Here is a 24094-nt window from a genome sequence, read left to right on the forward strand (position 1 = left end):
AGCCGGCATCTAACTTATAGAGCAACTGGACAATTCTCTAAAACTGCATCCCTCCATCAACTTTTTCTGTCCCTCTTTCTTTTCAACAATCATTTCTAAGACAATGTTTGAAACCTACACTCAAACACATCATTAGCCAACACTTCACCCTTGGAGACCAGTGTACAAGTTATAGATTTGCAGTGTTCTTTTGGGGAAAAAAGCTATTTGGCTTGAGCACTGTGCTGTCATTTGGGTGACTGGCAAAAGAGAAAAGTTGTGTGCAGTTCAACAGAAAAAAAATAGATTTGAGTCTCATTTCTAAAAAAAAAAAAAGGTTAAAAAACTTTAATGAAGGATCATTTCTCATCTTTAGGAAAAAAAATATGAGCAGGGGAAGTATAAACAAAACGTAGTTTGGAGATGGCAGAGAAAGATTTTATCTAAAAGTACTCTATCCAGATATGCTGACCTACCAGAAATGCCCATGAAGTGATAAGAAGATAATTTCAAAGCTAAACACCACATACAGAAATAAGATAGGGACTTCTGAATGTGTTGAGATCATGGTCTTATGCCTCTAAATTCTTATATATGATTCACTGTATCTGTCAAAGGAGGGAGAGGAAAAAACAGCAATACTTTTATAATGCTAGAAAAAATAAAGAAATGCAGAAACAAAGTAATATGAAAGACCCACCCTAAAATGCACTGCAAAATGTATAAACATATGCAATTCTGCATTCTCATGGAGCTCTGTGAAAGATGGAATAGCTTTATGCATCTTGATATCCCTGGCTCTGGGCACTGTCTGTAGTTCCGAGTTGACGTGTGTGCACATGTACGCATGCACCCGCGTTCACACGCACACACACACACACACACACACAGTAGGTGTTGACCAAAAGTCTTTGACGTGCGAGGGCAGTCCCCAAAGCAGCCACAGAGGACGCATACATGACCGCATGACTGCGTTTTGCACTGACTTGCTTGTCACTGACGTAGCCAGTAAGAGAAATACCTTATAGGACTGGAAGTGATGTCAGGGTCACGAGCAGTCACTTGCCCAATCACGGAGTTTAGGGCGGCGTTTTCGTGAACTTCGAGGAGGTAAGTGGGTGAAGAGAAGACAGGAGGCTCATCCGCGTCCTCCACAACAATTTTGACGGTAGCCGTATCCTTAAAGGGCCCCCTGCCGCTGAAGCGTGGGTCAACGTGGACATTGGCTGCCTCCACCTTCAGCGTATAGGATTTTTTGGTCTCAAAGTCCAGAGGCTGTTAAGAAATGACAAAGACGAATGTGTCTCGCTAATGACCACAGCGGCAAGAACAAATGAATGTAATGCTGATGGATGATCGCTCTGTGCGTGTAAGCCCATTTGTGATCCTTAATGGACCCCTCCCCCCTCTCTACCCCCAGGTTCAACCTGTAAATTTTACCGGCGTTTATTGATATCTGTTTATTATACAAGCTCAGCGAATCTAATTTCCTATTGTTGCGCTTTGTTTTTGCTCATTTCACTTGGAATTCGCAAAATATTCACAGTCATGAATTGTGCCATCAAAATTTCACTTCAGAGTCATAATAAAATTTTACTAGCGATGACATGACCCGCATACCAATCAGCCAGTTAATTGAGCCTCTGCTTGTAGGCGATAAGGCAGCATCAAACACAATCTCTATCGGGGAAGAATATTTTATCGTTCCGGCAACAGCGTGTGAAATGTGGAGAACTGGAAATAATCATTGTTTAGTCCAAGGAGACATTATAAAGCATAATTTAGCACTAATCTCAACAAAGAGTGTTTTCTTATTTCACCTCCAAAGCACTGCTGCTCTACTGATCGCGTGGCTGAAATGAGGTTTATTATTTTTCAGGGTATTCTTAGAAGGCCCATGTTATGCGTTCTGTGCACTGAAGCAGGTGGGCACAGAAAGAAATAGCTATGCAGATATGTGTGCACTGGTGTTTATATTTAGAAGGAGGGATGAGAGCAGTATATATAGATACCTGGGTCTCACCAACCACGAAAATCAATTTGAAATTACCTCATTGCACCATTACTGACAATATTCCTGACATATTAATAACTCATCCCTTCAAAGCCCCAGAAACTTTAGTTAATGACCTAGGTAAATGTAGCTCGGCAAGAAGAACATAATCCCCTAAAATACCCCAAAGCGCATCTGTCTCAGAACCTGTATGGTCCAATTCCTGACAACTCATAACCCTTCAGATTTCAAGAAAGTACATCTGTCAAGGTTCAAAAACACAATTTGGGCTTCCACCGCAATTTCTTATGAGAAACAGAACTTTAAATCTGCAACGCAGATTTAAAAAAATAAAAAGCTGGAACACAAATCAGCATTTGTGAACCCTTTCGGAACTCTCATTGTAAGCGTAGATCCATGTTCTTATTTCAACCTTTTGTATTGATTTTTATAGTTGAATTCAGTTCTGATGGGACTTTACTTTTTTTTTTTGGAAAAGTTTTCTAGTAAATAGCGCAGATATTCAGTTCCCTCTCTATTCTGCAATTATTAGGTACACATACCAGTGAGTAGCTGATTCCACATCAGCTCTTTGCCAATCATCCCCTCAGTAACGCTGTGGCAATTTCCAGTCCCTCAGATGCACTGGTAAGTATAACAGATTATGCTCTGCTTAATGCATAGATCGACATAGTGACAATGTACCCCAAAACATCCTGGGGTACTTAGGATCATACCAGACAAAAAAATGAGGACCCATGAATTATGGAACAATGACTCCTTTTCACAGTATTCTCTCTAGTATCATATGTATTTTTTTTTTTTTGGTGTTTAGACTTGTGGGTATATGCTTCTTCTAAGTTTATGAATAATAGCGAATAAAAATACTGCTAGTGGCTAATTGCTTCAGTTGATAAAAGCACCTTATGGTAACAAAGGATAGCAGTTAATAATAACAATAAAAATGACATTAGGAATCATTAGCCAAGGAAAACGTGGCTTTGGGTTATTCAATAATTGACTCGAGTATAATTATGCTGCACTCTATTTCAAGCATGAGTTTTTAAATACTTTGCAATACTTAATCCTGAATTCAACCCAAATGTAAAGGTAGTGTGGCTCAACAGAGAGTTGACATAAATGCAGCCATTTTTTTCCCTTCCAAATTGATCATAAAATGTTATTTTGTATAAAAAAGAAATCCAGAAAACTCCAGGTTCTCATTGCCAATATCTCTTCGGTGGGAGATTTTAAAAGCATGATTACTGGAAGGTAGATCCTATGCAACATGACACAGGATTATCGCGTAAATCCAAATTGCTGGTCAGTACAGAGGGGAAAACTATGGCCTCCCAAAAGTACAGTCCGTGATCTACCTTCTTATTCATGAACAAGCAAAACTATTTAAGAATTAATCTGTATCACTTCATGACACAGATACAAACAATAATATTATACAAAATATTCACAATGAGAATAAAAGGCTGTTCTGCCTTGCAAAGGCCCGTGTCCATAAAAATAACAAGCTGTGCTTTCAGAAACATTTTTAAGAATATAGATGTCATGATGGAAAGGAAGTATGGAAACTGTTGCACAGGTTTTTTCACCACTACAGAAAGCCATGGTGGTGGGCAAAGGTGGTCACAAATTGTATATAGATCATCAGTACATTGTTTATGCCGACGTTTCTTTCTCCACTAGTAGCCCCACACCCAGGAGCAAGGCCAAGCTGAGCTTCATTTCACATCATGCTTTGAAATTTGATGTGTGGGGAGGTAAGCTGCTCTCCCAGTGTCCAAAAAACTAGCTCGAGTTCCGGAAGCTGATGCTACTTCTGTCCTTCGAGAGCCTGCGTTCTCCGCTGTGCCCCATGGAGATGTCTCAGGAAGCAGGAGGACGGAAACGGGCAGAGTCAATACAGAGAAAGATGAAAAGCCATGGGACTTGCCACCTCTCTGGGCAGGGAGACTTTTCTTCCCCCTGGAAATCCTCTTCAGGACCATAGACGACATGCCTCGGAAGAATTTCTTCCGAGAACAGGAACTGGCCGCCAACCTGTACCCCCCATTGCTTGAGGGTTGCCTTTCAAGTTGTTGACTTCCCGACCATGTCCTGCAGTTTTGGGGAAGGGAAACTGTGGTGTAGATGGGGAGAAAGAGTGGGGGAGATGGGAGGCCAGGACCACCGTGGCACCCCTTAACCAGGGCTTTAGCTGATATGTAAAATGATGCCCAGGAGTAGGAGGTGTCAAATAAACTATAAAGAAGCAACGCATCTATCGGCTCTAAGGTGTGCCAGGAAGGGCACCCAACTCCCGCAAACTTCAAAATTCCAGTTACAAAAAAGTGCTTCGAGAGTGAACAATGTCTTTTTCGGCCTACCTTTCTTAGTCTTATAATGCCATCCTGGGCCTGGGCATCGGAGGTGATTTCAAAGAGCGTGGTTCCATCTCCATCAATAATGTCATACGATGACTGCGCATTGTCACCAATGTCCTGATCGTTGGCCTTCACCCTGCCGATGGCGGTGCCCAGAAGCACGTCCTCAGGTACGGAGAAGTGATACAGACCTTAGGAAAGAGGAGAAACACTGAACACGGCACAGACTCCATTCACCCGTTCACTCGGTTAGCAAACATGTACGGGGCCCCGCCTTTGTTCACGGCACTCCCGGGAATGCCACCAACACGATGTGGGAAAGGCAAGACAGTAACGATTCCTTTCACTGCAGAATGGCCAGTCTTTCCAGTGAGTCAGGGATAGAGAATTCTCAGAGACAGCAGTGATCTCTTTTCAAGACTCTTCTGAGATATGAAATTTATTCAACCATATGTTTACCGAGTATGTAGTTGGAGCAGAGTTACATCAGGATATTAGTGAGTCTATGCGAATGTTCTTTCCAGTTTACTGTATAATCACATTGGCTGCCCGTGGGGGATATCCATTGTTGCCCAACATAAAATAGTAAGCTAATTTCAGCACGGATAGATGCAATGTGTAACACGCTGCAAGTCACTTTTTGAAGTTCTCTCGATATTTACAGACCTGTAGACCATTTCTGATAAAATCCAATTACTGAACCTCTGCTGGGCCCTGCAGCAAGCTGTTCAGACACATGAAACACTCCTCTTGTTACCAAAGCCCTTCCTCCTTGCTCTCAAGACCAGAAATCCTACCTTCCAAACTTCCAGGCAAAACACAATTACAGCGAGTGCTCCTTCTTCTCCAGGGGCAGGAAAACATTTCTAATTAGTGGCATTTTTATTCAAATCGCTTTAGTTGTTGTCTTGGTGCTACTCTGTGTCACTGGTGTAGGCGAAGCCTTTGAAACCATTGCCCCCAGCTGTTACCACTTCGGGTGAGGACCTGCCTGAGTCTGGTGCCAGCTCCTGCATTTACTGGCCCGACGGCTTTCTCTGGCCTTGAGAACGCACTTGGACCCGGCCTGTCAGACCAGAACCACCAGAGAACTCATGCCCCACAGATGCAGCCCTCAAAAACTCATGCAAGTTAGTCTATACTATCCCGGCCTCCTCCCTTCTCTGCCAGGATATCATTTCTTATTTTCTCTTTTGCTTGTTTATTTACAATGGTCCAGAGTTTCCCCAATGGGATAAAGCTCACTCCAGTCACCCATAGGGGTAGCTGGCTTGCTGATGCACATTGCTGGCTCCCCGTCTTCCTCGCTCACACACATCCCCACTTCCCTCCTGGTATTTCTTGGCATCATCAAGATAAAGTACTCATAATCAAATTCTTGTCTCAGTGCCTGTTTCTGGGGACTCCTAACCCAGACAACCAGGAAGCGTGAGTCCCGTCGCTACAAAAACAAGGGGAAAATAAACATTCAGTGAACAATAAACCCAAAAGTAAAAATTAAAGCTGGAGAACATTACCTAATTCTAGTTCGAACTCAATCACTGGGTCCCTTGGATAAAACTAAGGCTTATTTTCCCCACCACAATGAGATTAGTTCAGATGATGGTGAAGGTTTTCTTCCAGCGCTAATACACTTTTTATTTAATGATGATGAAAAAAATGTCCCTTAGAATCATGAAATAATGGGACTGGGAAGAAAATGTTTTCCGAAGAGTTTTGCCATAAGGTAGGCACTGTAAATTATCATGTTGAGCTCCGGTCTCCCAATTCTCTCATAACCGGTGTAATGATTCCATTTCCTTCAAACTTCATATTCCAGGTAAGGCTTGAGACAGGCCCGTCAGGTATGCTTATTAAGTAAATAAGCCAACCAGGGAGCTCACCTCGCTGCCAGCCCTGACTCAGAGAGTCTTGGGAAGCCAAGCAAATGGAACATTTCTTTATTCATTTCTATTCTGCTCACTCCCATCAACGCTATCAGTGTGATCACAGCTAATAGTTATTAGCTCTGAAGGGGAAAACTTCTGAAACTTATTTATCCACCACTGTTGAATCGAAACGATCATTTTTCCAAGAACGAAGAGTTACATGTTAGAGTATTAACTGTAACGGCAACTGGAATGGGAATCGGAGATTAGGGGAGAATAGGAGAAATGGTGTTCTCCGTTCCAGTCATTTTGTTAAAAGGAGTTGTGTTCTTGTTCTCTCGCTCATGGATGGCCAGGTGTGAAATTGCTCAATGAAATGCATCTTTTCCGTTCCTTCTATCGTAGAACTTCTGGAGATAAATTCTCAAAGGTACCTCAACTGAGTCATTTTCAAGTCTTACCTCTGTCTCTCTTCCTCCCTCCTTCCTTCTCTTTCTCTCTTTCTCTTCAAAAACTGGTTCTCCAGGATTTCCTATCCCAGCAACTAGCACCAGCATGCCTCTAATAAGCGCTCATGTCAGAAATACGATAACTCACCCCCTCAACTAAAAATGCAATCTTACCCTTAGATTGTTATCATCATTACCTCTCAATGATCACAACTGTCCCCTCCTCTCCGCTCCCATCACTGCCACCCTGGCTTGCCAGGACCGCTGTCACCTTTTCTACAAATGATTACAGTTAGTCTTTAACTGGCTGCAGTGTGGAGAAAACTGTGTATTTGGGGGGGGAAGCCCAATTTCATTTTCTCTGATTTCCCTGGTATCAAATCCTATTACTCAAGCTACAACTGAAAATCTTTTAATGCTTCCAGTGACGTTAGGATAAAGATCATGGTACTTAAATCCAATATGGCGAACTCCCACCTAACCTAACCTCCAGCCTCGATGCTTCAACTGCAGTGATGTCCTACTCATTCGCATCCGGGGCCGTGCACCCTTTCCCACAGGAGTCTTGGACATCCTTTTTTTCTACGTGCAATGCCCATCCCTCAATCTCTTGGTTGGACGTTGTCTCAGCTAATTCCTAGTCATTATGCAAATCTTACTTCAAGAGTCTCCATGCCAGAAAGACCCTCCCAAGTCATCTATGCCAGATTATTCAAAAGAACAGAGTCCTGGGAGAGTACAGGAGAGTTGGCAAATAATGACCATGTCCTTGGTTCACTGATGGAGGCCACCTACACCACCGTCAAGAGGTTTCTGAGACACCGTGTGTCTCCAGCAGGGAAGAGTTGAGTCAGTGATCACTCATGTCCCTGCAGTTGAGGAAAAGTGTATGTTTTGCAGTAGATGTACTGAATTATCTGCCCTTTCCTCCTCAGACACTAGAGATTTTGTTTCTTTTATACAACAAGAGAGACCATGCCTAGAACAATATCTGAGGTGCATTTTAATCATTCTCTCAAGTATTCTTAATGGGAGGTACCATGCAATAGACAAATAACCACACATCTTGCAGTCTCGCATGCTGGTTCTAATTCTCAGCTCCACAGATTATCTACATGCGTGATATCTGGACATTTTTTCAACTTCTTTAAAATCCATAAAATGAGGATGTATTTGGTACCAAATGACAGGGGAGTTGTTTGTTTCATGCATAGGAATCACCATACCTTGTATATAATAAGCACTCAATGACTGTGACCAGCTTTCCGAGTGGTGCTGAAAATCAGAATCTAAATTCAAATGGAAGCATCATGCTCAGATTCTCAAGCAGTGCAGGAAAGTCACTTACTCTGGGCAAATTTTGGAGGATTGTCATTAACATCAGTAAGGGTCACTGTCAGTGTCGTGGTCCCAGACAGGCCACCGGAGTGTCCACCCATATCTTTGGCTTGAATAACGACCAGGTACTCCTCCTTGGCCTCTCTGTCCATGTTGGGAAGGGCAGTCTTTATAATTGCTGACAGAGAGAAAAAAAATAGAAGAATGACTTAGAGGTAGACAGCTTATTAAAAAATAAATGTGTGAGTCTCTCTCCCGCGTGCGTGCGCGCGCACACGCACACACAGAAATACAAGTCCCCACTTGGATAGTTTTCTGTTTTGACATTTAACTGGTGTGCATGTGTGATGCCAACACATCGCAAAAAAAAAAAATTGTAGTTACAGACAGCAGTGAATAACTTGCAAAAATTCATTTTATAGTGATTTTTTTTTCTAACTTGCAAAAATACATATACATTAGAAAGTAAACTGAATGGCACACTCCAGCCTGCCAGATGAAAGTGTAAATCATAACATAGCCTCATCTTCCCAGGAAAACCCTGGAAGTGGAACAATCCTACAATTGATCACAGACTCCGATTCCGCTGTAAGAGGAGAAAACGCACAAACAGCTGGAAGGCTCTGAGGCCAAAGAGAAATTATTCTGAAGCTCACAAATACATTAGATCAGGAAGAAGTCAATGCATTATTAGAATCAAGTCAGATGACTAAAACACCCATCAGAATTAATATATGCAAGTGTCGAAATCCTAAGTTACCTTTTAACTACATTGATATCTTCATTGTTTAGTTACGTCTATTGTAAAAGAAATAAATACTTGAGAATAATCAAAAGGTACAGAAAAGAGAAAACAGGGCAAAACATAAACTCATACAGAATTACAAAAATCAACAGTGCTAAAATGTCAGTTATTTTTTCTTCTGATATATTTCCAGGGTGTTATTAATCTGCCTCTTGATGTTTCACTGGTAATTTAATTTTCCTGTTAAGGATTCAAAATTTTCATGGATCCTGAACTTATTTTGAAACTGCATTTAATCCTCCCCTTACCCTTACAGTTCTTTTCAGAGATAAACATCGCTAAAATATGTGTATAATTCTAAAGTCGTTCCTTGAATATGCATACAAATGTGCATGTGTGTATATAAACGTTTAACCACAAATATGATCATGATACAGGCAATGTTCTGGGAGTTTATTCACACAATAGACATCTTTGAGATATTTTCTTGAGGTCCAACTCAATATTCTTATAGGTGCACCACTGTTCATTTATGAATTTACTCTGAGTAACTTAGTCCCATGCTAATGGACATTGCAGTCATGACATTTTTTCCATTTCAAAGAATAATAAGATATCTCTTATGAGACTATGTTTTTTCTGTGTCCTGTATTTTTACTTAAATCTATGTCATATTATGCCCCTACTCATATCGCTAAAACTCCGTAAGAAAATAACATTGTGACTAGCTTAGTATATTCCTATTGAATGGATGTGTGTTATACTTCTGGTCCACATGAAAAAACACCGTCCAGATGAAAGATAATTCCCCCTTACTTCTAACCCAGGGACATCAAAGCTGCTTAGTTCAAACTGAGGATGAGCCGCCCTCTTGGCCACTTCTGAAGTTGTAATTCTGTTTTGTTTTGTGTTGGACTCATATGCTCTAATTAAATTATCTGCCTGGGAAAGGTCTGTGAGGAGTTCAAGTCCCTGAGTCATTTGAGTAGCAGGCGAGGCGCGAGAGAGCCCAGGGAAATCTAACCCGGCCCAGCAGCGGGCAGGCTCTGGGAAGAGCTATGCGTTTCTCTGCACTTCCCTAGACCTCGACATGACTGCTATAATCAGAGCCTCCCATCCAGGGAGCACAGACTCGGATACACACTTCTCTGTAAACACTGATGGTAACAATAATATCATTACAACCATTTGCTTCAGGATTGATCGTATCATAATATGACTCCATCTACCACACTTATGTGGTTATAAATAAAAACAGAAAATAAGAAAAATAAAAAGAAATAAAGCCACTACTCAGATTTGGGTCACGGTGAGGCATTGTTGAGAGGAAAATAAACATATGAGCAAAAAAATAAAAAAAAAGCAAGACAAATGACTGCAGGAGCTCATTCATTATCGTCATGATGAGGCACTAATAGAGCCGCTCTGCTACGGATGTACGCTTTCGTAACTCAGCCTATCTTTATTATGAGCCCAATTCCAGTAGAAAGGGTTTAGAAAATTGTTTTATTCCCGTGTTGGTTACGTGAGTGCCTATGAAGTTCAGGGCACTGTGAATGAAAGACTTTGAAATTTGACGTGGAGTTTCTAATAATCAGAGGAAACTGATATAACCCCTCAAGGAAGGCAAGCCACTCTTTTCAAAGAAGTCCTCTCTGGTTAGTTCAGCAGAAGAGTTTTTGCAATATCCTCCATCAGAGAAGATTGGTACTATTCTCATGGTTTTCATAATATAGTGTGCGTGTCAATTAAAAAAAAAAAAACACAACAAGCCTGTGATGTCTCTCAGTCGGTTGGGATTCAAACAGTGTTGAGGCTCAGTTGAAGACAGCGTACTTGGATCGGCGCTGAGTTCTATCAGAGTAGGAGCAAAGCGTCACGATAGAGGTGGGTGTCTAGATGGGACCCGAAGAGCCGCCTGGGTCTGCATCTGTTCCAGATGTTCACGCTCTTTACCACTGAGGTATATAGCTTCCGCTATCTAAGATGCATACCTATTAACAAGGGTCAAACCATGCTGTTTCTCTCCCCGGGTTTTCCTTCCCAATCAGAAGGAATCTAATGTTTATCCGGACGGTGGTTAGAGTGCTGAACATTCTCTAATTGCTCCTGCAGATACACTCACCAGCTCTCTGCCCCTGCTCTTGGCATGGGCAACTGTTCTTTATGGATGGCCTCAATTACTTTCTGGCTTTATATAGGACTCAACCAAGAAACATTACCTAGGATGGCAATTTTTTTTAATTGAATTTAGTAGAATAACACCGGTTAACATAATTATATAGGTTTCAGGTGTCCAGGTCTACAGCACATCTCTGTACACTGCATTGTGTGTTCACACCTCCCCTCAAGTCAAGTCAAGTCTTTCTAGGATAGCGATTTTCAATCCGTGTGCTGCAAGAATTTTTAAAATATGCAACACTTGACTATTTAGTCAGAGCACTGACCTCTTTTCCCTTAGACAGTCAAACAAAAATATAAAAACAGCCATCACAATAGCCTTTCGTTGTGAACACTCTCTCTTGAACCATAAATGAACTGGTCATATAATAGAGTTGCATCTTATTGTCATTCTGTATAATAAGCTTCCATCTGACTGGTTAATTCTTGGTACCAGAAATCTTTATATACAAGTATGGGCAACTGATTTTTAAAGAAGTCAGTTTGGAACAAGAAGAGTAGGTAATTATTATTCTTTTTTTTTTTTTGCAAATTAATCAGAATTACACCTTTTTTGTTAGATTGGTAAAAAAAAAAAAAGTAGTACATTTTTTATGCGTGCAATATAGAATTTTAGTAATTAGTTTATGTGAGCCATGAGATTAAAAAAAAAAAGGGTGAAAAATAAAGCCCTGGGTAATTGTGACAATGAAGTAGGTGAGGTTCTCTACACCCCCCAGATACCTCAATCCCGTGTTTGACACTCTACGGGTATTATCTTGAGATTCTGCTAGAGCAAAACTCGAGTATTCAATCGCTGCCTCCTCCAATTGCTCTTCTAAGCCAACAGATGATAGTGGCACTTCCTTGCTAACTTGGGATACTTCACTGTCCCTTGATGGTCTCCAATTGGCCATCCTCTGGTCCACTGTTCCTCTGTGAAACTCTCCTCCATCACTGCTTCCTATCAGAATCCTTTAAGTATGGTTAGGATACCGGTTCCTCATCCCAGTGTCCAGCATGGTTCCAGCAAGCCCTTCTTCCACTGACATCTATAGCGGAAAATGACTTCAGGGAGGAACACAGGGCTGTCCCGAAAACCGCCCCTGTAGATTAGCAGGGCAGGCATGTGTCTCCTTGTCTGTGGAACTGAGAATAACCCCTAGTCACTTAAGTTAGTTGCTCAAAATGACCCAGCTGGGAAGCTGCACACTTGGGAGTCTCTACACGTCCTCTTTCCTTACACAACATTGGGAGTCGCTTACCTGGTCTCTAAGGCAAGCGGGGAGTCTCTCCAAGGTCTCGGGAGGGCGCGCGGCGCTCTTAATTGGCTTCAGTGCAAACTATACAGTGCGCAGTTCTTGCTTTGTCTGAGCCCCTGCCTCTGGTCTCAACCTTACAACTAGCAGTAACTCATTAGAACACCCAAGACAGACTCTCTGGAACATTTCCTTCCACACTGTGGCTGTACAGGCAGGAAAGGAAAGACACACAAGTGCCCTTAGCCCTTCTCTTTTCTCTTCCCATCGGGTAGGGGCATACCCATAACCTGGCACTTCACATTGTTTTTATTCCTATTGAAAAGGCAGATCAACTCACTTGAATAAATATTGCAAGATATTGATAAGGTCCTAATATATAAGTCTGAAAGCTGCCTGACCACTTCTCTCTATTTCTCCCTAAATTATCTCCTCTGGCTCACATATTCCCCCCAAGCACAAGGATCTTCAGGCTGTTTCTTTAGTAGATGAGAGAACTTCCATATTAAAAACACATACACACACATACAGTATATATATTGTTTGGTATTAAATACCAGCCAACACAGAGCAGAAAATATAGTAATCAGGACGTTTTCCCTGTCACATCTGAGAAATCAAAATTTTAACCCATGATTAAAAAAAAAAGGGTTGGTAAAATGCTCAATGAAGTGGTATTTTTAGCCACTTTCAACTATGATTTATAAAAGGCAGAGAGGAGCTCCCCATATACTTTTTTTGCCAGAATAAACAAATTTAAAACATATTGTGATGGTGCTAATTAAAAATAGCTTCCCATTGCCCAAGATATGAATTGTGTCCCCATTTTTCATAGTTGTGGTCAAGCAAAAGCAGTGCCCACGTCCCCGCACATGCGTACGGCGACACGTCCTCAACACCCAGCAGCGCGTCCAGAAGCTGAAACATTTGGTTGAAACTTCCGTTACGCCAGCTTGCCAACCAGTTCGGGTTTTCAATTCCCAGCAAGTGTGACAACCGTCTTTCTCCTGGCGCAGTTGGTAACATTCGTTGATGGACGTATTTGCGACACTTCAGAATGCGAGTTGGAGTTGATTTGATGAAAAAGAGCACACCTATCACCTCTGACTTCTGTAACTTCCCAACTCAGCAACGGTTCCGGGGTTTAGACTGAGACCCTTCACTACTTACCTTTGGATAAATCACAGAACATCCTTGGGACACACTTTTTATTTATTTATGTATTTATGTATTTATTTATTAAATGGGAGGCTCTAATATGTGGAGAAGGGAAAAGAAATAACACAATTGGTGTTGAGGAGACTGAGGCGGTCCTGGTAGATTTTCAGTAACATTAACTGCCAAGTCGATTCAGAAAAACAATTGTGAACAAATGCATTTTTTTTTTAAATAATTTTATTTTTTTAATGGGGTGACATCAATAGATCAGGATACATATATTCAAAGATAACAAGACCAGGGTATCTTGTCGTTCAATTATGATGCATACCCGTCACCCAAAGTCAGATTGTCCTCTGTCACCTTCTATCTTGTTTTCTTTGTGCCCCTCCCCCTCCCCCTTTCCCTCTCCCATTCCTCCCTCCCCCCCGTAACCACCACACTCTTATCAATGTCTCTTAGTTTCACTTTTATGTCCCACCTACGTATGGAATAATGCAGTTCCTGGTTTTTTCTGATTTACTTATTTCGCTTCGTATCATGTTATCTAGATCCCACCATTTTGCTGTAAATGTTCCGATGTCATCATTTCTTATGGCTGAGTAGTATTCCATAGTGTATATGTGCCACATCTTCTTTATCCAGTCATCTATTGATGGGCTTTTTGGTTGTTTCCATGTCCTGGCCACTGTGAACAATGCTGCAATAAACATGGGGCTGCATGTGTCTTTACGAATCAATGTTTCTGAGTTTTGGGGGTATATACCCAGTAGAGGGATTGTTGGGTCATAAGGTAGTTCTATTTTCAGTTTTTTGAGGAACCACCATACTTTCTTCCATAATGGTTGTACTACTTTACAGTCCCACCAACAGTGGATGAGGGTTCCTTTTTCTCCACAGCCTCTCCAACATTTGCTATTACCAGTCTTGCTAATAATAGCTAATCGAACAGGTGTGAGGTGGTATCTCATTGCTGTTTTGATTTGCATTTCTCTAATAGCTAACGAAGATGAGCATCTTTTCATATATCTGTTGGCCATTTGTATTTCTTCCTGGGAGGAGTGTCTGTTCATATCCTCTTCCCATTTTTTTATGGGATTGTTTGTTTGTTTGTTGTTGAGTTTTATGAGTTCTTTGTATATTTTGGATATTAGGCCCTTATCTGAGCTGTTGTTTGAAAATATCATTTCCCATTTAGTTGGCTTTCTGTTTATTTTGTTATCAGTTTCTCTTGCTGAGCAAAAACTTCTTAGTCTGATGTAGTCCCATTCATTAATTTTTGCCTTCACTTCTCTTGCCATTGGAGTCAAATTCATAAAATGCTCTTTAAAACCCAGGTCCATGAGTTGAGTACCTATGTCTTCTTCTATGTACTTAATTGTTTCAGGTCTTATGTTTAGATCTTTGATCCATTTTGAGTTAATTTTAGTACAGGGGGACAAACTGTAGTCCAGTTTCATTCTTTTGCATGTGGCTTTCCAGTTTTCCCAGCACCATTTATTGAAGAGGCTTTCTTTTCTTCATTGTGTGTTGTTGGCCCCTTTATCAAAAATTATTTGACTATATATATGTGGTTTTATTTCTGGACTTTCTATTCTGTTCCATTGGTCTGTCTATTTTTCTGCCAATACCATGCTGTTTTGATTGTCGTGGCCCTATAATACAGTTTGAAGTCAGGTATTGTAATGCCCCCAGCTTCATTCTTTTTCTTTAGGATTGCTTTGGCTATTCGGGGTTTTTTATAGTTCCATATAAATCTGATGATTTTTTGCTCTATTTCTTTAAAAAACGTCATTGGAAGTTTGATGGGAATTGCATTGAATTTGTATATTGCTTTGGGTAATATAGCCATCTTGATTATATTTATTCTTCCTAGCCAAGAACAAGGTATATTCTTCCATCTCATTATATCTTTTTCAATTTCCCTTAACAATGGTTTATAGTTTTCATTATATAAGTCCTTTACATTCTTTGTTATGTTTATTCCTAAGTATTTTATTTTTTTTGTTGCAATCGTGAAGGGGATTATTCTTTTGAGTTCCTTCTCAGTTGTTTCATTGTTGGCATACAGAAAGGCTATTGACTTCTGTACGTTAATTTTGTATCCTGCGACCTTACTGTATTGGCTTATTGTTTCTAGTAGTCTTTTTGTGGATTCTTTGGGGTTTTCGATGTATAGGATCATATCATCTGGAAAAAGTGATACCTTTACTTCTTCTTTTCCGATATGGATGCCTTTTATTTCTTTGTCTTGTCTGATTGCTGTGGCGAGAACCTCTAGTACCACATTAAATAAGAGTGGAGAGAGTGGACAACCCTGTCTTGTTCCTGATTTAAGGGGGAAAGCCTTCAGTTTAGTGCCATTTAATATGATGTTAGCTGATGGTTTATCATATATGGCCTTTATCATGTTGAGATATTTTCCTTCTATACCCATTTTGTTGAGAGTCTTAAACATAAAATTGTGTTGTATTTTATCAAAAGCCTTTTCTGCATCTATTGATAAGATCATGTGGTTTTTGTTCTTTGTTTTGTTGATATGGTGTATTACGTTAACCGTTTTACGTATGTTGAACCATCCTTGAGATTCTGGGATGAATCCCACTTGATCATGATGTATTATTTTTTTAATATGTTGTTGTATTCGATTTGCTAGTATTTTGTTTAGTATTTTAGCATCTGTATTCATTAGAGATATTGGTCTGTAGTTTTCTTTTTTTGTGCCATCCTTGCCTGGTTTTGGTATGAGGGTTATGTTGGCCTCATAAAATGTGTTTGGAAGTATTGCTTCTTCTTCAATTTTTTGGAAGACTTTGAGTAGAATAGGAACCAAGTCTTCTTTGAATGTTTGATAAAATTCGCTGGTATAGCCGTCAGGGCCTGGACTTTTATTTTTGGGGAGGTTTTTAATGGTTTTTTCTATTTCTTCTCTACTGATAGGTCTGTTTAGGCTTTCTGCTTCTTCTTGACTCAGTCTAGGAAGGTTGTATTGTTCTAGGAATTTATCCATTTCTTCTAGGTTGTTGAATTTAGTGGCATAAAGTTTTTCATAGTATTCTACAATAATTCTTTGTATATCTACGGTGTCCGTGGTGATTTCTCCTCTTTCATTTTGGATTTTGTTTATATGAGTTCTTTCTCTTTTTTCCTTGGTAAGTCTTGCCAAGGGTTTGTCAATTTTATTGATCTTTTCAAAGAACCAGCTCCTTGTTCTATTAATTTTTTCTATAGTTTTCTGTTCTCTAATTCATTTATTTCTGCTCTGATTTTTATTATCTCCTTTCTTCGGCTGCTTTTGGGTTGTCTTTGTTCTTCTTTTTCTAGTTCCTTAAGGTGGGAAGTTAAGTGGTTCACTTGGGCTCTCTCTTGTTTGTTCATATATGCCTGAAGTGATATGAACTTCCCTCTTATCACTGCTTTTGCTGCATCCCATAGATTCTGATATGTCGTATTGTCATTTTCATTAGTCTGTATAAATCTTTTGATCTCTGCACTTATTTCTTCTTTGACCCATTCATTTTTTAAAAGTATGTTGTTTAGTTTCCACATTTTTGTGGGATTTTTTTCCTCTTTTTTGCAGTTGAATTCTAGTTTCAAGGCTTTATGATCAGAAAATATGCTTGGTACAACTTCAATTTTTCTGAATTTGCTGATGTTGTTTTTGTGGCCCAACATATGGTCAATTCTTGAGAATGATCCATGTACACTGGAGAAAAATGTATACTCAGTCACTTTGGGATGAAATGTCCTGTAGATGTCTATCATATCCAGGTGCTCTAGTGTTTTGTTTAAGGCCACTATGTCTTTGTTGATTCTCTGTTTGGATGACCGATCTAGAGCCGTCAGCGGTGTATTGAGGTCTCCAAGTATGATTGTATTTTTGTCAGTTTTTGTTTTAAGGTCAATAAGTAGCTGTCTTATATATTTTGGTGCTCCTTGGTTTGGTGCATATATATTAAGAATTGTTATGTCTTCTTGATTCAGTGTCCCCTTAGCCATTATGAAATGGCCATTTTTATCTCTGAGTACTTTTCCTGTCTTGTAGTCAGCATTATCCGATATGAGTATTGCTACACCTGCTTTTTTTTGGATGTTATTTGCTTGGAGTATTGTTCTCCAGCCTTTCACTTTGAATTTGTTTTTATCCTTGTTACTTAGATGAGTTTCCTGTAGGCAGCATATGGTTGGATTTTCTTTTTTAATCCATTCTGCTACTCTGTGCCTTTTTATTGGTGAGTTTAATCTGTTTACATTAATGTAATTATTGATACTTGTGAGTTCCCTATTGCCATTTTATATCTTGCTTTCTGTTAGTTTTGTGTCTTGTTTGATCCTTCTCTTTCGTTTTTCTATCTTTTGTTTTTATTTGGTTGTATTCCATACATCTTTCCTCTGTTGCTATCTTTTTTATCTCATGTGCTTCTGTGGTGGTTTTTTCAGTGGTGGTTACCTTTGAGTAATGAAAAGGGTCCCTACCCTGTTCATTGTAGCGAACTATTTTGTGAGTACTTTTGCACTCCATCGTCCTTTGCTACTGTTAATCTCCATCTTCTCCCCCTCTTTCTTTTTGTTGTTGTCACAGTTTAAATTTGGTTGTATTGTGTTCTTCTTGGAGCTTTTACTTGTGGCTCTGTTTTTTTTTTGTTCTTTGTATCTGATTGGAGAACCCCCTTTAGTAATTCCTGGAGTGGGGGTTTTCTGATGATAAATTCCCTCATCTTTTCTGTATCTGTGAATGTTTTTATTTCTCCTTCATATTTGAAGGATAGCTTTGATGGGTATAGTATTCGTGGCTGAAAGTTTCTCTCTTTCAGGACTTTAAATATTGGGGTCCACTCTCTTCTAGCTTGTAGAGTTTCTGCTGAGAAATCTGATGATAATCTAATGGGCCTTCCTTTATATGTTGTATTCTTCTTTTCCCTGACTGCCTTGAGAATTTTTTCTTTGCTGTTGGTTTGTGTCAATTTCATTATGATATGCCTTGGAGTAGGTTTGTTGGGGTTAAGAAAACTCGGTGTTCTGTTTGCTTCTTGAATTTGAGGCTTTAGTTCTTTCCACAGGCTTGGGAAGTTCTCATCTATTATTTGTTTGAGTATGTTCTCCATTCCATTTTCTCTCTCTTCTCCCTCTGATATACCTATTATTCTTATGTTATTCTTTTTGATGGAGTCAGATAATTCTTGTAGGGCTATCTCATTTTTTATTTTATTTTATTTTATTTTATTTTTTTTTAATTTTTGAGTCTCTTTCTTCTTCTCTCTGTTGTGCCTCAAGTTGCTTGTCTTCTATTTCACTAATCCTCTCTTCTATCTGACCTGTTCTATTAGCTAAGCTTGTTACTTCGTTTTTCAGCTCGTGAATTGAGTTTTTCATCTCTGTTTGATTTGTCTTTATAGTTTCAATTTCTTTGGACATATATTCTTTGTGTTCATTGAGTTGTTTTCTGAGCTCCCTAAATTGCCTTTCTGTGTTGTCTTGTATATCTCGGAGGATTTTTAGGATTTCTATCTTGAATTCTCTGTCATTTAGCTCCAAGGTTTCCAATATATTAAATTTTTTCTCCATAGATTTTTCCTCATCTAGCTGTGTTACCTCTCTTTCTTTTGTATCCATGATATTCGATTTTCTCTTCCTTAATGGCATCTGAGGGTGGTTTTGTTGACAGTATTAATGAGATTTAATAAAGAATAAAAAGTTGAAAAAATAAAAAATCAAAAAGAGTTTTTTTTTAAAAAAAATTAATAATGAAATAAAGAAAAATAAAATAATAATTTAAAAAAAAAAGGAAATTATTCCCCCCCTCCTTTTTTCCTCTCCTCTCCCCTTTTTCTTGAGAAAATCTTGTGGTGAACTGTGAATTATAACAAACAATGCCTGTGATGGAGGTCCTGAATTGGGGAAAAGTAATAAAGGGGCAAAAAAAAAAAAAAGAAAAAAAAAGGAAAAAAAAAAGGGGGGCGGTATGGACCCACAAAAAGCAAATAAGGAAAAAATTTGGGTCAACAATAAAATGATTTGCTTTTAGGTGTTGGTGTTGTCTAAGAGTTATGATGAGAGGAATAAGAGAACAGAAAAATGGGGGGACAAATTAAAAAAATACTATTGTATTTAGTGGAAAAAGAACTAGATAAAATGGAGAGCCAGGGATGGGAGCACTGCTAGTGAGTTAAAAAGGTGAAGTAAAAAACCCCCAAAATGCCACAAACATAAGTTTGAGTCCCAGATAAGATAATTTGTTTGTTATTGAGGTTTGAATGAGAGGAGATGTAAAGGAGAAAGGAAGAAACTAATATAGAGGGAGAAAAGAAAGAGAGAGAGAGAAAAAAAGAGGGAACCAGTAAAAGAAGAAAAAAGAAAGGAGAGAGAGAGAGTTAAGGGTTTTGGAGTGCAACCCTCATAGAGAGAAAGGAAGAGGAGAAAAAAGATAATGGGAGATGTAACACTTATGGGTAGTGTAGTTCAAGGAGAGGAGAGAGTAAGACCGGCAGAGAGTTAATCGGCCAAATTGGAGGAGGAAAAAATGTATCAAGAATGAAGATAAGAGAAACAAACGAACAAATACAATAAAATGGGATAGGTTATAAAGTCTGCAGATTATTCTTGATTTTGAGAGGTTATCTTCTTGTTTTTTCTTTTCTCTCCCTCTTCCTGGTCGGTGACTCTGTACCCCAGGTTCTGCCCCTTTGGCACGCTCAGGTAGAGGTTTGCAGTTGATAAGTCTCTATGGCAATGTCATGTATTGTGCTTTAGTCTCGTTGGGAGTCAAGGCTCATTAGCTTTCATAGGCTCCGACAGTGAGAGAGTCCGTGTTCCTGGAGCCTTTCTCCTAGTCTTTCCTTCCTCAATTAGTAGCCTGATAATCCAGCTATGGGGTTGTTGCTGCCTCTGCCTGGATAGTAAGAGGTTCAAAGAGCTGGCAACTCCCCACTCTATTTCCACTCAGCACAGGGCTCTGGGTAAGGCTCAGTCAGTCAGAGCTGTTAGCATAATCAGGCGGGCTTTCCGCCCACTCAAAGACCTCTGGCTCTGCCACTCTGTCTGGTAACACAGGTGGGCACCCACTTCCGGGGTGCTTGGAGGAAACTCTCATTCACTATCTGCGTGCGCAGACCAGGATATCCGGCCAGTAGTCTCACGCTCTGAGTGAAACCCCCAACCGCATGGAAATTTGCAGCGCTGGAATTCTCTCTCGCTCCGTCCCCGTGCGCGGCTTTTGCAAGGCGCTGGGGTGGCCCGAGATTCCGCTTTTGCCCACACAAAGGCCCCTGACTCTGCCCCTCTGTGCGATAACACGGGCGCGCCCTGCCGAGGCACTCGGAGGAATCGCTCACTTCCTATCTGCGCGTGCACACCAGGATATGAGGCCGGCCGCGTTTCCCTGAGTGAAACCCTCACCAGCACGGAAAATTTCCACCGTTGGAATTAGTTCTCGCTCCCTCCCGTGCACGGCTTTCCCAGGGCGCTGGGGCTGCCCAGAGATTCTGCTTTCGGCCCACAGAAAGGCCTCTGACCCTGCCTCTCTGTGGGGCAACACGGACACCCACTTCTGGGGCTTAAGAAGAGATCTCTCGCCCACTAACTGCGCACCAACCAGGAGAACGGGTAAAATGGCTGCCCCGCTTGTCTTTCTTTGTTCGGGTTTGGCGCGAGTGTTAGCTTGTATTGCCCGGCTTGCCACAGGAACAGTTTTTCCTCCGCTAGGATCTCCGTGCCACAGCCTGGTTCGGCCTTTTGTGCGCGGCCTGGATGTATTCACCCCCTTTGCCTGCCTCAGTTTCTATATTCACAGTTACCAGAGAAAGCCGCCCTGTTTAGGTTAGTGAGGAAGGCGGAGCATTTCTTACTCCCTATTTCCTTCAGGATTTGGTTATATATTTAGCCAATTTTTCACTCGACCATACCTTTGGGTGTATTGTGAAGCATCTGGAGGCTCCAAGTATAGGTTTTTCTGTTTCTGGTTGAAGATCTTGTTGAGTTTTGGGGGAGATTTATCGGTATCGCTTCCTACTCCGCCATTACTCTGACGTCATCTCCCCAACAAATGCATTTTAGAAGAGTTTCCCTGGCACTTCTTTTTGAAAATCTAATCAGAAAATGCAATTGATGAGGACAGTACGTTCTCCATGAAGTTAATTCATTGAAACCGGCCCTGGGGAGTGGAGATGGGAAGGCGTGGCAATCACGGTGAACGCTGATAGGAGGAGTTAAGACCCGAAGTGGGGACTATCTGGCTCTGAAGCTGGCACTTACTAGCCTACGGTGAATACACTGTGACTAGAACTGTGAGTTAGGTAGCTGGGTGATGACTGATGATCACCAGATGGAGAGAGAGCTGGATAGATGGATGACAGGTGGGCGATAGATTGGTCTGTATTTGGAGAGACTAGATCTCTCATATATTCCTGGTGCTTCATTCTCCTGTATTTAAAAGACATAGTTTTAATCTTAAATTGATTCAATCAAATGGAGGTTTCTCTAGTGCAGAAGTTTAAAAATTTAAATCCTAGACTGGCCTAAGTTCTTCTGAGTGCTAAGCAGCTGCTCCACATGTCTCATCATTCGGAGAGTACTTCTGATTAGAATCCTGTCTCAGACATCACAAAAACTTAAAACTTGTGTGTGTTTGTTCTTTCCATTGTCTTTGGTGTTATCATTTGAGAAGCATTCTGTATCCATCACGAAGGCTTCTTTTTATAATTTCTGTGCTGTCGCCAGATTGAGCGGCTCCATGAGAGAGGCGAGGCAATGCTGATTAAGTCCTTTGTCATCCTGAAGGCTGATTACTGTAATTCACTCTTTGTGGGCCCCCCAGATTGTGCCGTTGGGAGATTGCAGTTGATAGAAAATGCTGTGCTAGACTCCTCCTTTGAATAAAATCTGTTGAACATATTATCCTGGTTGTGAAAACACTAGCTTTGTCATTCCTCATAACTGATGCACTTTCAATGTGCGTTGACTACCTTACTATCTGCGAAAGGGGTCTGTTACTGATAAGATTCAGTGGCAGCAATTCACTAGTGATAAGTCTGTCTTGGGGCCATAGGCTGCACCCACACCTTCTGCTAACCGTGGGATCTGTATACAGGCTGCCAGGTATGAGGAGTAAAGGATATATACCCAGAGATGCTTCAACAAGTACCCACCTTACCGCTGAATAATAGCTGCAATATACTAACTTCAGTCATGCCAAATGTGCACGAGTATATCACAACACAGTGACACATTAGAAAACTGTGCAGCCTCCACAGGGTACAAAAAAACTCCTGCACTTCCCTTTCTTCATGACTAGAACTATGAATTAGGTAGAGGGTAATTATTGATGATAGGTAGCTAGGCAGATAGATGATAGATAGATAGATAGATAGATAGATAGATAGATAGATGATAGAAAAATAGACTGACAGGCACAGATGGGTGATAGAATTGTCTATATTTGGAGAAACTAAATTTCTCATTTATTTCTGATTCTTTTGTAAAAATATAACGATATATTTGGAAAGTTAATGGGATAAATGTATCAGTTATCAAGGCTTTTTTATACATTTTGACTTGGTATTTTCAAAACTATGAACTTATTCCACGGAAATTATAAATTTCCCTTTGTCACTTTTTTTTTTATATCGTATTATTCACTTTCTGCACGCTATTCTTAAAAGGCAAGCAATTCAAATATGTACCAATAGGCCAATATTAAATGAGCACTTAAGATCATATAGATCAAAGGCATATAATATTAAAGTGACACCTCTCCATCCATAGTGATGTGAATAAAATTTAGGTATTAATTCTGTGTAATAATCAAAAGAGACTTACTTTATTTTTTAAATATTTCTAAGAAGTTTTCCACTTCCTAGAAATATTTCTTTTTTTTTTAATTTTTTTTTAATTCATTTTAGAGAGGAGAGAGAAAGGGAGAGAGAGAGGAGAGAGAGACAGAGAGAGAAGATGGGGAGGAGCTGGAAGCATCAACTCCCATATGTGCCTTGACCAGGCAAGCCCAGGATTTCGAACCGGAGACCTCAGCATTTCCAGGTTGACGCTTTATCCACTGCGCCACCACAGGTCAGGGTAGACTTACTTTAAACATTACTAAGAAAGTTTACGTTCGGCGAAGGGATAAGACACAAGCGTCCCTCACTAGCTTCAGAGAGGTAGGCCTCTGCAGCAAGACACAGGTAGCAAAAACAAATATGTGGTTTTGCCTCCAAATCCCTACATACTGTGTGCCCACGGTAATCTTTCACTACAACATCCTGCACAACCCATGGCTCTTTCAAAGTTGAGAGTTAATGGACGTACGATATTGGATTTGTTTCAGTTGTACACCATAATGCTGTGATATTTGGCTGCACAGGGATTGCTCACCACAGTAAGATGCTTACCCTTCTCCAGACTTTCCTGGCATGGTGGCGCCTCCACCACTTTGTATGGCGGACACAGCCTAGACCACCCGGCCTTCCCTGGACCTCTTAGAATTCCATTTGTGTTTCAAGTCTAGCTCGGTTGTTTCAGAGGCCAAGGCGCCCTCCCAGGTAGAACCAATTCCTCCCTTCCTTCCCATTGTAAGCACTTTTGCTAGGAGCTGGCATTTACTTCTCTGTCTGTTCTCCATTTCACCCCTCCCCCTATGCTTTCAATCTGTCCTTAGAGTCGATTTCTGAGGACAAGGATCTGGATTCCCAGAACCAAATCAATCTCTGGCATATAACAGATACTCAGCAAAAGTCGGAGAGAAGATGATACAAAGGAAAAGATAGAAGGTTGGAG

General features: G+C 40.4%; 1 protein-coding gene across 1 annotated transcript in view; it reads right to left on the reverse strand.

Moving 5' to 3' along the window:
- The window catches only part of CDH8 (cadherin 8), a 371407-nt gene that overhangs the window by 148519 nt on the left and 198794 nt on the right, over window positions 1-24094 (reverse strand). Inside the window, exons 5-7 of the mRNA XM_066243293.1 lie at window positions 8016-8183; window positions 4354-4541; window positions 1001-1254 (exon numbers count right to left, since the gene is read on the reverse strand). Coding sequence (XP_066099390.1) covers window positions 1001-1254; window positions 4354-4541; window positions 8016-8183 — 610 coding nt within the window. The remainder of the gene's footprint in view (window positions 1-1000; window positions 1255-4353; window positions 4542-8015; window positions 8184-24094) is intronic.

Source organism: Saccopteryx bilineata, chromosome 9 (assembly GCF_036850765.1).
Source record: "Saccopteryx bilineata isolate mSacBil1 chromosome 9, mSacBil1_pri_phased_curated, whole genome shotgun sequence".
Lineage (NCBI taxonomy): Eukaryota > Metazoa > Chordata > Mammalia > Chiroptera > Emballonuridae > Saccopteryx > Saccopteryx bilineata.